General features: G+C 42.3%; 1 protein-coding gene across 2 annotated transcripts in view; it reads left to right on the top strand.

Annotated features, from left to right (window-relative positions):
* Window positions 1–16,027, top strand: part of B3GLCT (beta 3-glucosyltransferase) — a 118,187-nt gene that overhangs the window by 81,836 nt on the left and 20,324 nt on the right. For both annotated transcript variants that reach the window (XM_019971744.2, XM_070800205.1), the window contains exons 11-12: window positions 10,241–10,354; window positions 12,459–12,558. In XM_019971744.2, the coding sequence (XP_019827303.2) occupies window positions 10,241–10,354; window positions 12,459–12,558 (214 nt within the window). The remainder of the gene's footprint in view (window positions 1–10,240; window positions 10,355–12,458; window positions 12,559–16,027) is intronic.

Genomic DNA, 16,027 nt, shown 5'->3' with positions numbered 1-16,027 from the left:
CTGACTGGAGTGGACGCTCGTCACGCCCCAGTCCTGGCTCCTCCAGGGGTGAGGATGTGAGGGATAGAGCAGTCCGGCCAAGGCTGTGGTCAAGGTGAGGGAATGTACACAAGGAACTCATTTTTCATACTCTTTTGGAAGAATTGATACAGCCAAATTTCAAAATTAGAAAAAAATTATTTTACATCTTACACTTTTTTTTTTCCCTAACAGCAAAGCAGACCTTTACGTAACTACTTGTCTTGATTCTGATTTAGATGAATTAAAGCATCTTAGGACACAGTTAGCAAAAATATACTCTGTCTCTTAGCTTAAGAAAGCAGTACATGTTGACAGCATCAAACCAGCGTGGTTTGCTGAGATGCAAGTGGTTGGTAGGGTTTTAAAGAAACTTTAGAGGTATTATATAAAGCAATGAACTGCCATAGCATGTAAAGTTAGGTTTAAGCAAGGAAAAGCTCTCTGGAGTTAATAAAGCAGCTTCGTTACTTCCTCTTGGGTTACGTGTCTTTCCTCACGTGATGTGAGCTGTCAGCAAAATGTTACGGGTCTTGTGTGTCCTTCAGCCACGTGCTTCCCGTGTGGGTCCCACTTATGTCGTGGCCGCCCCCGTTTCTGTTTGTCAGCTGGTGGGTTGTGAGGTGTTGCCCCTCCTGCCATCTCCCTCTAAGTAGAGAGGTTAAATCCCCATTTGCTCAGCCTTTAGTTCCTTATCACAGCCCCTGGAGCTCCTAAAATAAACATTTGACATCTTTCAGCTTAAAAAAAAAACTGGTATCTTGACTGTATTGATTTTCTCTAGATGTGAACATACTGATGCTAAAGAGTGTGTTCCCTCTGGTTGGAGAGGTTTATTGAAAACAGGAGGTTGAATCAAAATGCAGCCAGCCACTGGCAGGCCATATCCTATGTTAGATGAAGTGAGTGGATTAATTATTTTTTTAAGTTAATTTTTATTGGAGTTTAGTTGCTTTACAACTTGTGTTCCCACTTTACAGTTGTGTTCCCACTGGATAGCAAAGTGAATCAGCTGTGTGTGTACACATAGCTCCTCTTCATGGGTTTCCCTACTATTCAGGTCATCACAGAGCACTGAGTAGAGTTCCCTGTGCTATACGGTAGGTTCGCCTTCAGTTCAGTTCAGTCGCTCAGTCGTGTCTGACTCTTTGCGACCCCATGAACCACAGCACGCCAGGCCTCCCTGTCCATCACCAACTCCCAGAGTCCACCCAAACCCATGTCCATTGAGTTGGTGATGTCATCCAGCCATCTCATCTTCTGTCATCCCCTTCTCCTCCTGCCCTCGATCTTTCCCAGCATCAGGGTCTTTTCAAATGAGTCAGCTCTTCGCATGAGGTGGCCAAAGTATTGGAGTTTCAGCTTCAATATCAGTCCTTCCAATGAACACCCAGGACTGATCTCCTTTAGGATGGACTGGTTGGATCTCCTTGCAGTCCAAGGGACTCTCAAGAGTCTTCTCCAACACCACAGTTCAAAAACATCAATTCTTCGGCGCTCAGCTTTCTTTATAGTCCAACTCTCACATCCATACATGACCATTGGAAAAACCATAGCTTTGACTAGACGGACCTTTGTCAGCAAAGTAATATATCTGCTTTTAAATATGCTATCTAGGTTGGTCATAACTTTCCTTCCAAGGAGTAAGCGTCTTTTAAGTTCATGGCTACATTCACCATCTGCAGTGATTTTGGAGCCTAAAAAAATAAAGTCAGCCACTGTTTTCCCTGTTTCTCCATCTATTTCCCATGAAGTGATGAGTCCAGATGCCATGATCTTCGTTTTCTGAATGTTGAGTTTTAAGCCAACTTTTTCACTCTCCTCTTTCACTTTCATCAAGAAGCTCTTTGGTTCTTCACTTTCTGCCATAAGGGTGGTGTCATCTGCATATCTGAGGTTATTAATATTTCTCCCAGCAATCTTGATTCCAGCTTGTGCTTCCTCCAGCTCAGCATTTCTCATGATGTACTCTGCATGTAAGTTAAATAAAGAGGGTGACAATATACAGCCTTGACGTATTCCTTTTCCTATTTGGAACCAGTCTGTTGTTCCATGTCCAGTTCTAACTGTTGCTTCCTGATCTGCATACAGATTTCTCAAGAGGCAGGTCAGGTGGTCTGGGATTCCCATCTCCTTCAGAATTTTCCACAGTTTATTGTGATCCACAAGTCAAAGGCTTTGGCATAGTCAATCAAGCAGAAATAGATGTTTTTCTGGAACTCTCTTGCTTTTTCCATGATCCAGCTGATGTTGGCAATTTGATCTCTGGTTCCTCTGCCTTTTCTAAAACCAGCTTGAACATCTGGAAGTTCATGGTTCACATATTGCTGAAGCCTGGCTTGGAGAATTTTGAGCATTACTTTACTAGTGTGTGAGATGAGTGCAACTGTGTGGTAGTTTGAGCATTCTTTGGCATTGCCTTTCTTTGGGATTGGAATGAAATCTGACCTTTTCTAGTCCTGTGGCCACAGCTGAGTTTTCCAAATTTGCTGGCATATTGAGTGCAGCACTTTCACAGCATCATCTTTCAGGATTTGAAATAGCTCAACTGGAATTCCATCACCTCCACTAGCTTTGTTCATCGTGATGCTTTCTAAGGCCCACTTGACTTCACATTCCAGGATATTTGGCTCTAGATGAGTGATTACACCATCGTGATTATCTGGGTCGTGAAGATCTTTTTTGTACAGTTCTTCTGTGTGTTCTTGCCACCTCTTCTTAATATCTTCTGCTTCTGTTAGGTCCATACCATTTCTGTCCTTTATCGAGCCCATCTTTGCATGAAATGTTCCCTTGGTATCTCTGATTTTCTTGAAGAGATCTCTAGTCTTTCCCATTCTGTTGTTTTCCTCTATTTCTTTGCATTGATCGCTGAGGAAGGCTTTCTAATCTCTCCTTGCTATTCTTTGGAACTCTGCATTCAGATGCTTATATCTTTCCTCTTCTTCTTTGCTTTTTGCTTCTCTTCTTTTCACAGCTATTTGTAACACCTCCCCAGACAGCCATTTTGCTTTTTTGCATTTCTTTTCCATGGGGATGGTCTTGATCCCTGTCTCCTGTACAATGTCACGAACCTCAGTCCATAGTTCATCAGGCACTCTATCTATCAGATCTAGTCCCTTAAATGTATTTCTCACTTCCACTGTGTAATTATAAGGGATTTGATTTAGGTCATACCTGAATGGTCTAGTGGTTTTCCCAATTACTTTCTTCAATTTAAGTCTGAATTTGGTAATTAGGAGTTTGTGATCTGAGCCACAGTCAGCTCCTGGTCTTGTTTTTGTTGACTGTATAGAGCTTCTCCATCTTTGGCTGCAAAGAATATAATCAATCTGATTTTGGTGTTGACCATCTGGTGATGTCCATGTGTAGAGTCTTCTCTTGTGTTGTTGGAAGAGGGTGTTTGCTATGACCAGTGCATTTTCTTGGCAAAACTCTGTTAGTCTTTTCCCTGCTTCATTCTCTACTCCAAGGCCAAATTTGTCTGTTACTCCAGGTGTTTCTTGACTTGTTCTTTTGCATTCCAGTCCCCTGTAATGAAAAGGACATCTTTTGGGGGTATTAGTTCTAGAAGGTCTTGTAGGTCTTCATAAAACTGTTCAACTTCAGCTTCTTTAGCATTACTGGTTGGGGCATAGACTTGGATTACTGTGATATTGAATGGTTTGCCTTGGAAACGAACAGAGATCATTCTGTTGTTTTTGAGATTGCATCCAAGTACTGCATTTTTGACTCTCTTGTTGACCATGATGGCTACTCCACTTCCTGTGAGGGATTCCTGCCACAGTAGTAGATATAATGGTCATCTGAGTTAAATTCGCCCATTCCAGTCCATTTTAGTGTGCTGATTCCTAGAATGTCGGCATTCACTTTTGCCATCTCCTGTTTGACCACTTCCGATTTGCCTTCATTCATGGACCTGACATTCCAGATTCCTATGCAGTATTGCTCTTTACAGCATCAGACCTTGCTGTATGTGGATGTATGACCAGCTGTATGTGACTGGTGATAGAAGTCACCAGTCACATCCACAGCTGGGTATTGTTTTTGCTTTGGCTCCATCCCTTCAATCTTTCTGGAGTTATTTCTTCACTGATCTCCAGTAGCATATTGGGCACCTACTGACCTGGGGAGTTCCTCTTTCAGTATCCTATCATTTTATTTAACTTATATGCAGAGTACATCATGAGAAATGCTGGACTGGAAGAAACACAAGCTGGAATCAAGATTGCTGGGAGAAATATCAATAACCTCAGATATGCAGATGACACCACCCTTATAGCAGAAAGTGAAGAGGAACTAAAAAGCCTCTTGATGAAGGTGAAAGTGGAGAGTGAAAACGTTGGCTTAAAGCTCAACATTCAGAAAATGAAGATCATGGCATCCAGTCCTATCACTTCATGGGAAATAGATGGGGAAACAGTGGAAACAGTGTCAGACTTTATTTTTCTGGGCTCCAAAATCACTGCAGATGGTGACTGCAGCCATGAAATTAAAAGATGCTTACTCCTTGGAAGGAAAGTTATGACCAATCTAGATAGCATATTCAAAAGCAGAGACATTACTTTGCCAACAAAGGTTCGTCTAGTCAAGGCTATGGTTTTTCCTGTGGTCACATATGGATGTGAGAGTTGGACTGTGAAGAAGGCTGAGCGCTAAAGAATTGATGCTTTTGAACTGTGGTGTTGGAGAAGACTCTTGAGAGTCCCTTGGACTGCAAGGAGATCCAACCAGTCCATTCTGAAGGAGATTAGCCCTGGGATTTCTTTGGAAGGAATGATGCTAAAGCTGAAACTCCAGTACTTTGGCCACCTCATGTGAAGAGTTGACTCATTGGAAAAGACTCTGATGCTGGGAGGGACTGGGGGCAAGAGGAGAAGGGGACGACAGAGGATGAGATGGCTGGATGGAATCACTGACTCCATGGACATGAGTTTGAGTGAACTCCGGGAGTTGGTGATGGACAGGGAGGCCTGGCATGCTGCGATTCATGGAGTCGCAAAGAGTTGGACATGACTGAGCGACTGATCTGATCTGATCATTTTGCCTTTTCATACTGTCATGGGGTTCTCAGGGCAAGAATACTGAAGTGGTTTGCATTCCCTTCTCCAGTGGACCACATTCTGTCAGACCTCTCCACCATGACCCACTTGTCTTGGGTTGTCCCACGGGCATGGCTTAGTTTCATTGAGTTAGACAAGGCTGTGATCCTAGTATGATTAGATTGACTAGTTTTCTGTGAGTTGGTTTCAGTGTGTCTGCCCTCTGATGCCCTGTTGCAGTACTTACTGTCTTACTTGGGTTTCTCGTACCTTGGGCATGGGGTATCTCTTCACGGCTGCTCCAGCAAAGCGCAGCCGCTGCTCCTTACCTTGGATGAGGGGTATCTCCTCACCGCCACCCTTCCTGACCTTCAACATGGGATAGCTCCTATAGGCCTTCCTATGTCCACGCAGCCATGGCTCCTTGGATGTGGGGTTGGTCCTCCTGGCCGCCGCCCCTGGCCTCGGGTGTGGGGGTGTGGGGTAGGTCCTCCTGGCCTCAGCCCCTGACCTCGGACGCGGGGTAGCTCCTCTTGGCTGCCGACCCTGACCTCGGACGCGGTGTAGCTCCTCCCGGCCGCCGCCCCTGACCTTGGACTTGGGGTAGCTCCCCCCAGCCGCCGCCCCTGACCTCAGACTTGGGGTAGCTCCTCCCGGTCGCCGCCCCTGACCTCAGACTTGGGTAGCTCTTCTCGGCCGTTCCTGCGCTGTCGCAGCCTGGCACTCTTGGCTGCTGCCCCTGACCTCGGATGTGGGGTAACTCCTCTTGGCCGCCGCCCTTCGGGCATGGGATCCTCCCGGCTTCTGCCCTTGACCTCGGACATGGGGTAGCTCCTCTCGGCCGCCCACGCTTAGTGCGCCAGTCACAGCCACCCCAAGAGATCGCTAGTCTTTCCCATTCTGTTGTTTTCCTCTATTTCTTTGCATTGATCCCTGAGAAAGGCTTTCTTATCTCTCCTTGCTGTTCTTTGGAACTCTGCATTCAAATGGGTATATCTTTCCTTTTCTCCTTTGCTTTTGGCTTCTCTTCTTTTCACAGCTATTTGTAAGGCCTCATCAGACAGCTATTTTACTTTTTTTGCATTTCTTTTACTTGGGGATGGTCTTGATTCCTGTCTCCTGTACAGCATCATGAACCTCTTTGCATAGTTCATCAGGCACTCTGTCTATCAGATCTAGTCCCTTAAATCTATTTCTCACTTCCACTGTATAGTCATAAGGGATTTGATTTAGGTCATACCTGAATGATCTACTTTCTCTCCTTTCTTCAATTTCAGTCTGAATGTGGCAATAAGAAGTTCATGATCTGAGCCACAGTCAGCCCTGGTCTTGTTTTTGTTGACTGTATAGAGCTGTTTCTTTGGCTGCAAAGAATATAATCAATCTGATTTCAGTGTTGACCGTCTGGTGATGTCCATGTGTAGAGTCTTCTCTTGTGTTGTTGGAAGAGAGTGTTTGCTATGACCAGTGTGTTCTCTTGGCAGGTTCTCCTTAGGTATCTATTTTATGCATAGTATCAATAGTGCATATGTGTTGATCCCAATTTCTGATTCCTTCCCACTCATGGACTATTATTCAGCCATAAGAAGGAATGAAATTAGGTCATTGTAGAGATTGGCTGGACCCTAGAGACTGTCGTAGAGAGTGAAGTAAGTCAGGAAGAAAGAAGTATTCTGTATTAATTCATATATGTAGAATCTAGAAAAACTGTACTGATGGTCTCATTCACAAGGCAGAAGTAGAGACGTGACATAGAGAACAAACGCCCGAAGCAGCTTAATTCCTGATGAAAGTTCAGTTCTCTCTCAGCTGCCGTGCAGGTGAAGACGGGGGCCAGAGTGCCCTGACGCTACTGTGTCAAGTAGCCTTTCCGTCTTACAGACACCCGATCCCCAAACCAGGAATCGGAGCACAGCCTTGGTGTTGTCACTAAGCCTCTCCTAAGAGAAGAGAAACCAGGGCTTTCCTATGTGCTCACTGACTTCACACCGAGACAGAAGGTCCGTTTGTCAGTTGGAAAACGGCAGATTCTTCAAATCAGAATGGTCATGCACATCTGGTTGTGTGGTAGATTTTGCTCAAGGGTCAATTTGTTTTCATTTGTAATCAGAGTTTTGCACGTCAGCCTTTTGGGAATAGAAGGGACTTCTCTGCATCTCCTGCTTCTCAATGGTGCACCCAGGGAGAAGATGTATGCTGTCTGGACAGATGGTTTTTTTTTTTTTAAATAGTACAGTTCTTTTTACTTTATCCTAATTTTAAATTATCTGTGGCAAACATTCTTGAAAGAGACATTCACTATTGTTTTATTATGTGGGAGGAAGTATGCTTCTCAGTATTGAAAATGAAATAGTAGATCACGTTAACTATATTGAAATTTTTACTCCAAGTTTAATATCTTTAGGAATAGAGTGTCTTAATATGAAATATAAATAATAGAAAGAATTCAGTTATTCTCTATTCAAACAGTGATGATAAAATAGACCAAAATGTCTAAAGTTTTAAGCAGTATTGCATCAACTCTGGTTTAAAATAGTCTTCATCTGCTGTTGTAGGAGACTTCACCTTGACTTCAGTTCTTTGCACAGGCATTACCGTGACAAGGATTGGATAGGTGATAACATTGTTCACTGTTGGATGGTTTTGGGGTGTGAGACTCAGAACACGTTGCTGTGTTGAAATGGTCAGTCCATTTTAAAATGATTGGTCATGGTGGTACTGGTTTCCCAGATGGCGCTAGTGGTAAAGAACCTGCCTGCCAGTGCAGGAGATTTAAGAGATGCAGACCTTCCCTGGGTTGGGAAGATCCCCTGGAGGAGAAATGGCAACCCACTCCAGTATGCTTGCCTGGAGAATCCCATGGATGGAGGACCCTGATGGGCTATAGTCCATGGGGTCACAAAGAGTTGGACACGACTGAAGCAACTTAGCATGGTCTTGTACAAAGGCTGAATCGCTGATAGAGATAAAACTCCTTCCTTTAAACCAGTTCCGGAAAGAACCCTCTGCCTTTTGGAATCCCCAGAGCACCCAGTCTTCAGGCAGCTGTTCACTGAGCACTTACTGTGTCTCAGGTTGTATGGGGTGCTGGGCTCTGAGAAATTCTTACCTCTGGTAACATTTCTGTTTCACCTGTTTCAAACCAAAACAGGAAACAAGTAGGTTAGGTGTGTTGTTGTTCAGTCGCTCAGTCGTGTCTGATTCTTGGTAACCCCATGGACTGTAGCCTGCCTGGCTCCTCTGTCCATGGGATTCTCCAGGCAAGAATACTAGATGTTCCCTTCTCCAGAGGATCTTCCTGACCCAGGGATCGAACCCTGGTCTCCTGCACTGCAGGCAGATTCTTTACCATTGAGCCACCAGGGCAGCCGGTCTTATCTGGATAAGTCCTACTTATTATGTGCAAAGCCAAGGGCCACCACAGGGTCAAGCTTGGGTTTTCTTGAGCTGGAATTTGGACAGAATAAGAATTTTTCCTTTTTTCTCTTATTCTCCCTTAGCAACCTTATCTATTATTATTATTTCAAAATTATTTATTTTTAATTGGAGGATAATTTACAGTGTTGTGTTGGTTTCTGACATACATCTGCATGAACCAGCCGTGTCCCCTCCATCCTGAGCCCCCCTCCCAACTCCTACCTCATCCCACCCCTCCAGGTTGTCACAGAGCACCAGGTTGGGCTCCCTGTGTCATACAGCAGCTTCCCATTCGCTATCTGTTTTACATATGGTAATGTATATGTTTCAGCACTACCCTTTCAATTTCTTCCACCCTCTCCTGCCCCCAACCTTATCATTTACGGATCTTTGTCCATTCTGGCATGGAGAAATCTTTATATCTGCCTTTTTTTATGATTGCAGAAAATTGTATTTTAATATATAAAATAATATTTAGTGGCTTAAAATAGGTAATTTGGAGGTTACCATAGCAAATGTCCAGAATTCGTTAAGTCTCTTCTTTTTTAAGAGCTGGTAAATAGTGGACTATGGAATGATGTACTTTTGTATTTTCTGTATATGGGCTATCTGAGTTTGTCTTCCAGTTTGCTGACTGGCATAGCTAGACACTTAACTTTGACATTGCATGGGTAGTTTTTGCATGTCATTTATTTTTATTTAGGTTGGGGGAAAAATATAAATGATTTAATAAAGGTTCAAAATATTGACCTGAAGATTTGGTTCATCAGAGTTGAGATTCTTAAATCAACAGTATAAAATCTAGTTTTTTTTTATGTTGATGATCTTTTCTATTAAAACAACAGCGGAATCCCTTTAAAATTGAGATGCACAGGTAGTAACTTTTAAAAAAAGTATAGAAGAAAGCAATTACTGAGATAGTTGGTCAAGTGAATTAGTATCAAATCGTGGTCAAGCTGATTTCTCTGTGTCGGGTGTGGAGTCACAGCTAACTTTGAGCATCTCACCCTAAAATACAGAAAATCAGCCAAGTTTTCTGCTGTTTGTGTTTATTAAAATAATTTATCTGTTCATGATACAGTTTTAGAATCTGCAGTGGTTTTCGATTTTATTTCTTCTACACTTTCGAAAAGTGCGACACAATACCATCAGCCATCACATTTTGTGATTTTTAAAAAATTAATTAATTAATTTTATTTGGAGGCTCATTACTTTATAATATTGTGGTGGTTTTTGCCACACATTGACATGAATCAGCTGCTGGTGTACATGTAGTGATTCTTAATGGCAGGGTCATGTCCTTTATAGGGTCGGGTGGTTCTGTTGGCATCTTTGGGTGGAGACGTGTACTTTGAAAAGGTTCCCTCCTCCATTGTGAGGGAGGCAAGTATACATCTCAACGAGAACCGCACAGAATATTCCAGCCCTTAGAAGTAATTGTATCCCCACACCTCTAAAAAACATCTAAAACTCCGGTTGTGAATTTCAAATAAAGCAGCCTGGGGAAAGAGAAAAATTAGTTAAAATTAACTTCTACACAGCAGTCTGATCCGACTAGACAGTGTATCTTCCTGTGGAAGCAGCAATGAGGAGGGCCTGTGCTGTTGAGGTTTCTCAGGGTAGGAGGGGAGCGCTAAGCCTTGAAACACCTGGAGAAGAACACGTGCTGGTCCCCTTCCTTTCTGGGAGGTCATCCCGTCACGCGGGGGTTCCAGCTTCTTGGGTCACTGTGCCAGTGATGGTCCCCTCTCTCGTTTTTTCAGTCCCCATCGTGAAGCAGACTTGGGCGGGGCAGGCAGGTCACCTCGAATACTACAGTGATTACGCAGACAACTCCATTCCGACGGTGGATCTGGGGATTCCTAACACAGATAGAGGTGAGTCCTCGGTCCTGACTGATCCTCTTACTCAGAATGTCCATTCTGTAAATATAGTAGCTTAGGATAAAAATGAAGTATTTTATAAATACTGTAATGTTCCCCTTGTGTAAGTTTCTTTCCTTCCTCCTCACATCTTTATCCATGGATGTGGACCGATTCTTGCAGTTTAAGCACTGCTTTTAGTATTAACAAAAGTTCCAAGTTTTTAGTTGGTCATATGTAAGTGACTGACATACATGACGATTATGCACATGACAGTTATGGTAGAGTTTAAGCACAGATTTTTTGTACCTTCATAATTCACTGTGGCCATAATGGGGTGCCTGTGTCTTAGTCACTCAGTCATGTCTGACTCTTTGTGACCCCATGGACTGTAGCCCTCCAGGCTCCTCTGTCCCTGGGATTCTCCAGGCAAGATTACTGGAGTGGGTTGCCATTCCCTTCTCCAGGGGATCTTCCCAACTCAGGGATCAAACCTAGGTTTCCTGCATTGCAGACGATTCTTTACCATCTGAGCCACCAGGGAAGCCCCCCTCCCAGAGTTAACTTTTCGTATTCCCATGCAAAGTGTCTCTTCATTTAATTTTAGCCATTTATTCAGCCAGTATTATCATCCGACTGTGGTGTGCTGGCCCCTGCTAGACACTGAGGGAAACAGGAATGAAGCTGATGGTTTCCATCTTCCAGAAGCTTATGGTCTGTTACGGTCCAGGATGCATTTCATTTGTATTTCTGAGAGGCACTTAACCACATCCTACATGGGACATATGTAGTATAAGCTCATATACGTATATATAATATATAAGTAAATTGTTGAAGTACACTTGTTTTTCTCTTCAGATTGTAGGCTAATTCAAAACATTTTTTATTTCAAAAAATTGGAAGTATAAATTTGGCCACCTCACCTTCAGATGCTTTATTCATCTTAATTTTTATCCATTGTTCCTGCCACATTTTTCTTTAGTTTTCTGGTTCCCCCCAAACCTTTTTATGAAAAAAAGAGTAGTAAGTTGATGATCTTGTTCTATAGAGTAATTTATCTTGATTATTTTATGATACTGTCACTCATAATGCTGTGATTGATAAAGTAGAATCAATACTCCATCCTGTAGTATTGATTATTCTGACAAGATTAGTATATATATCACTAAGTCTGTCTGTTGCTGTCTGTTTTGGAAAAATGATTTCAGATGGAATTTTCCTTTTTTTTTGTTTATCTTGCTTTTTAGACTCTAATACTCACAAATTGATGCATTCTTGATTTGTTTTATTTTCAGTCTGACCTTATTATTGCTTATATTTATGTTCTACCTTATCCAAAAGGAATTTGAGATGGCTTTCAAAAATATATACCATAATGTACTAAAATGTATTATGGTAACCATACTATAATGGTTAAAAATACATAGAGTGATCAAGAATAAGAAAAGTAATGGTTAGTTGAGTGCTTTGTTCTCTACTGTGTCACTTAATACTTTGTTGAATCGAGGGGTTTATTCTTATTTATTGACTTGCATTCTCTCCCCAAGCATTTATTGCCGACCTGGCCTCAGCATTTTCCATGAAAGGTTTGCTATCTGTCGGCATCTAAGGGACTGTGCCTCTGATAACACTGTATCTTTAGTGTACATCCCAGAGCTGGCCACCATGTCTGGCGTTTTAGAAACGTAATAGCAAGTATTTACAAAATAAATAATCGACAGTATAATATTGTATCTTGCACCATTGTTTCCCTAAGGTTGTGATGCCTGAGATTCTAATGTTTTTTTCAGAATAATGTGGTCTAAGGAAAGAAGCCAGGCTCCTGTAATTTCTGCAAGACTTAACAAATTTCTTATGTGTCTGGAGTGAACTACAGTGTTTCCTATACCTGACTTTGTGTAATTCCCCTCACCTCTCTAGGTCTTCAGTCTCTCATGTATGAAATGAATGACTGACTTCATGATTTTTATCGTTCCCCCTGGTTCACTAAGTCCATGGAAATTAGAAAAGGCTGGTTTTCAAAATTTCAAATTCTTAAGTGAATACCAGTGTTTAAACTTTGACTCACAATGTTTTAAGGAAAGTAATACATTGTAAGTTTTCTTCTCACCTTTCCTAGGTCATTGTGGAAAGACATTTGCCATTTTGGAAAGATTTCTAAATCATAGCCATGACAAAATACCGTGGTTGGTCATTGTGGATGATGACACATTAATAAGGTAAGGGGCCCTCTTGTCCTCAGGCGGCTTTAAATTCTACATGTATTCATAGGCAGAAACTAGGGTGGGTACTTCTGCTGCTGGCCAGCATGTAGAAACAGGGACTGGATTTTACCCTCACATCTGAAACATGTTTCCTCCCCTCCACCGCCCCCCGCGCTGTAAAGGACACAGTATCTGAAATGAGTTATTTTTAAAACATGGACAGTAGACAATACAGTATTATATGTATAATAACTCAAACCTAAATAATTCAAAACTAAAATAATTTTAATGTTGAAATCAAACATCAGTCATATCACTAAATGTGAGTGGGTTTAGCTCACCTAACAAACTTTTCAAAGTGCTTCATAAAACAAGCCCCAAATCTATGCTTTATATGAAAGACACATAAACATAGTCATTCCAAAAGTCTAATGATAAAGGGATGGGTAAGGTTTGCCAAGCCAGTGGGAACAATAAAAATAAAAAATTCAGTTCCCAACTCAAGCTAGGAAAAGAATCACAAAGTCAACCCAGACAAACAAGGAAGAAAATAATAATAAAGATACATGCAGAAATAATGAGGTAGAGGTCAAAAAAGCAGAGGATCAAACTAAAGAGCCAAAATTTTGGTTCCTTGAAAAAAAAATTAACAAATTGTATCAAGTGATTTCCAGTAATACCATTACGTGGAAAAAGCCAAGTGCATAAGAGTGTATTTTGTTTGCTTCCCTGTGTGTAAGAAAGAAGGGGAAATAAAACATACCCATGTGGACTTAGCTGTTCAAAAACAAAGTGGGCAGATAAACTGGAAGTCCATGAAGTAGTTCCCACAGAGGGGTGGGTGGGAGCGTGGGGTAGATGGAGGTGGGGTATGTGTGCCCCTTTTCTATCTCTTTGTTTAGTTTTGACTTTGGGAAGTGTGCTCATATTTTACCTATTGAAAAATAAAATGAATCTATAAGGATGGGAAAAATCAATAAGGATGAGGAGAAAGCTGAAACAAACTAACTGTATTTCAGATGAAAACATAATCACACTGAAGGGAAAATATAAAGCAAATACTGCTGAAGATAGGTTTTAGAGACACACCTTCAGGGGTAGAGAAGTGGAGATGCCAAAGAACTCCTGAGATTTCAGTCGGTCTGTTTTTTGTCATGAAGCAACTCTGAAGGTACGTTAGGTAGGTTGTAGGACTGAGTAGAATGCTAAGTGGAAATAGTGTTGGGTGGGAGCCATGGTTCTCACTGTGGAAGGACATGGATGGGCCAGGTCAAGCTGATAGGCTGGAAGACTGGAAGTAGAGAAATCTCTAAGAATTCATAATTTCCATTAGACTCATGGTTTTTACAGTGTGTGTGTGTGTGTGTGCGCACACATATCTTTCTAGTTCTTCACACCAAAGAAGACCAGATACCAAGATCCCCAGTAGCACCGAGCAACTAATGAACAGAACTAATACTACAACTTTCCTACTAAAAGGAACCAGGCCTTCTCAGAGAAAGAGCTGATTTTAAGGTTGAGGCAAGGAAAATATAGGAAGACATTTTAACTTTTTTTTTTCTTATGCCAGAGAGTTAGGAAGTGCTTAGGAAAAAAAAGAAAGAAAGAAGAATGCATGTTAAGAGGACACAGGAGCAAGCTTGAAGAGGTTCCCGTTGGTGGAATCTGGGACAAGCATTAGTGTCATTGAGGATGATAATGGATTAGGAACCATGACAATTAGGAAGCAATAAGTTCATGCTTATAATAAAAAAGTAATGAGGCAGATCTAGCTCCATAACAAAATACCAAATAATAAACAAAATAATTTATGTTAAACAATAGAAATTTATTTCTCGTTTTGGAGGCTGGGATGTCCAAGATCAAGGTGCTGGTGAGGCAGGTTTCTATGGCTCTTCTCTTGGTTTGAGGGTGGCCGCTGGCCTGGTGTGTGCTCGCGGGACCTCTTCTTTGTCTGCCATGGAGAGTGTTCTCTGGTGTCTCCTCTCATACAGACACAAGTTCTGTCGCATCCAAGTCCTACACTGGTGACTTCACTGAACCTCCTTCTAGGCCCTGATAGCTTACGGGGAACCGTGTCGGATTCGTGATCTCTGAAGAAGATTTAACTTCGGGATCAGGGACCAGGCTTGATCACTCAAGAACTTTTGTGCAACAGAGTTTTATTAAAGTATAGAAGGAGACAGAGAAAGCTTCTGACATAGATATCAGAAAGGGGATGGAGAGCGCCCCCCGCCCCTTGATAGCCTAAGCAAGGGAGTTAAATACTTTTAAAATTAGTTATTGGAATAAATTGAAAGAATGTGTCAAGGTTGTAAACATCTTACTAGACCCACTCCCATAATTTACATTTTAAGATAACAGATTAGCCAGAAGGTTTTCAGAAAGGAGAGCCTGTCCTCAAGCAGGATATATTGTTGTTATATGATCCTTGAAAAGTGAAGTTGCTCAGTCCTGTCCAACTCTTTGTGATCCTGTGGACTGTAGCCCACCAGGCTCCTCCATCCATGGGATTCTCCAGGCAAGAATACTGGAGTGGCTTGCCATTTCCTTCTCCAAGGGATCTTCCCGACCCAGGGATTAAACCCAGGTCTCCCACATTGCAGGCAGACGCTTTAACCTCTGAGCCACCAGGGAAACCCTATATGATCCTTAGTACAGAGTTAAAACTGAGTTGTTGTGTAATCATCAGTTCTGGGCTTAAAGGAAACATTTTATGGGACTGAGACTAAGGAATGTAGAGGAAAGAAAAAAGATGTTTGTCCTTTCCTCCTCCCTGAGAATTCCAGAGCCCTGTCTCCACTTCGAGAGCCCCAGACCCCTTTCTCCTCCTTGGGGACCCTGGACTTATCAACCTGCCTAGGAATTAACTCTCTCAGCCCCATATCCAAATATAGTCACCTGGGGGGTTAAGGCTTCAGCATATGAATGTTGTGCGTGGGACACAGTTCAGTCCACAGCGGGCAGATTCTGGCTAGCAGGGAGCAAGGAGTTCTGACTGGTTGATGGAGCTGGAAAAGTCATCTCTCTGACACCATCAGAGTAAAGACTGATTCAGGCAAGAAACTGACGGATGCCAAACTAGGGATAAGTTTTAATGAGGACCAGGATACTTGCTAGTGTTAGAGTGTCTGCCGGAGACTCTGAGAAACAGCAAAGGCAAAATAGCAAGTGTCCAGGGGAGACCCCGGGCAGCACCGTGTGATCAAAACAGACCCTCCCAGTGGAGGACAGGCGGATGCCGCAGGCCAGACGGCATGCCTTCTGTGTCCCTGCAGCACCTGAGGATGTGTAACCTTGCCTGTGTTACGAGGAAACATCAGACAAACCCAAGATGAGGACCAATCTATTAAAAGGGGGGTGGGCATTTATTTTTTAAAAATACCAGTGTCATGAAAGATTAAAAAAACCGAGGAACCGTTAAAGGAGATGAAACTGAGAATAAAGTGAATGACAAATAAATGCATTTTTCTGAGCAGCTAAT

Source organism: Bos indicus, chromosome 12 (assembly GCF_029378745.1).
Source record: "Bos indicus isolate NIAB-ARS_2022 breed Sahiwal x Tharparkar chromosome 12, NIAB-ARS_B.indTharparkar_mat_pri_1.0, whole genome shotgun sequence".
NCBI classification, from domain to species: domain Eukaryota; kingdom Metazoa; phylum Chordata; class Mammalia; order Artiodactyla; family Bovidae; genus Bos; species Bos indicus.
The sequence above is the reverse complement of the archived record's forward strand: the minus strand, read 5'-3'. Positions and strand labels throughout refer to the sequence as shown.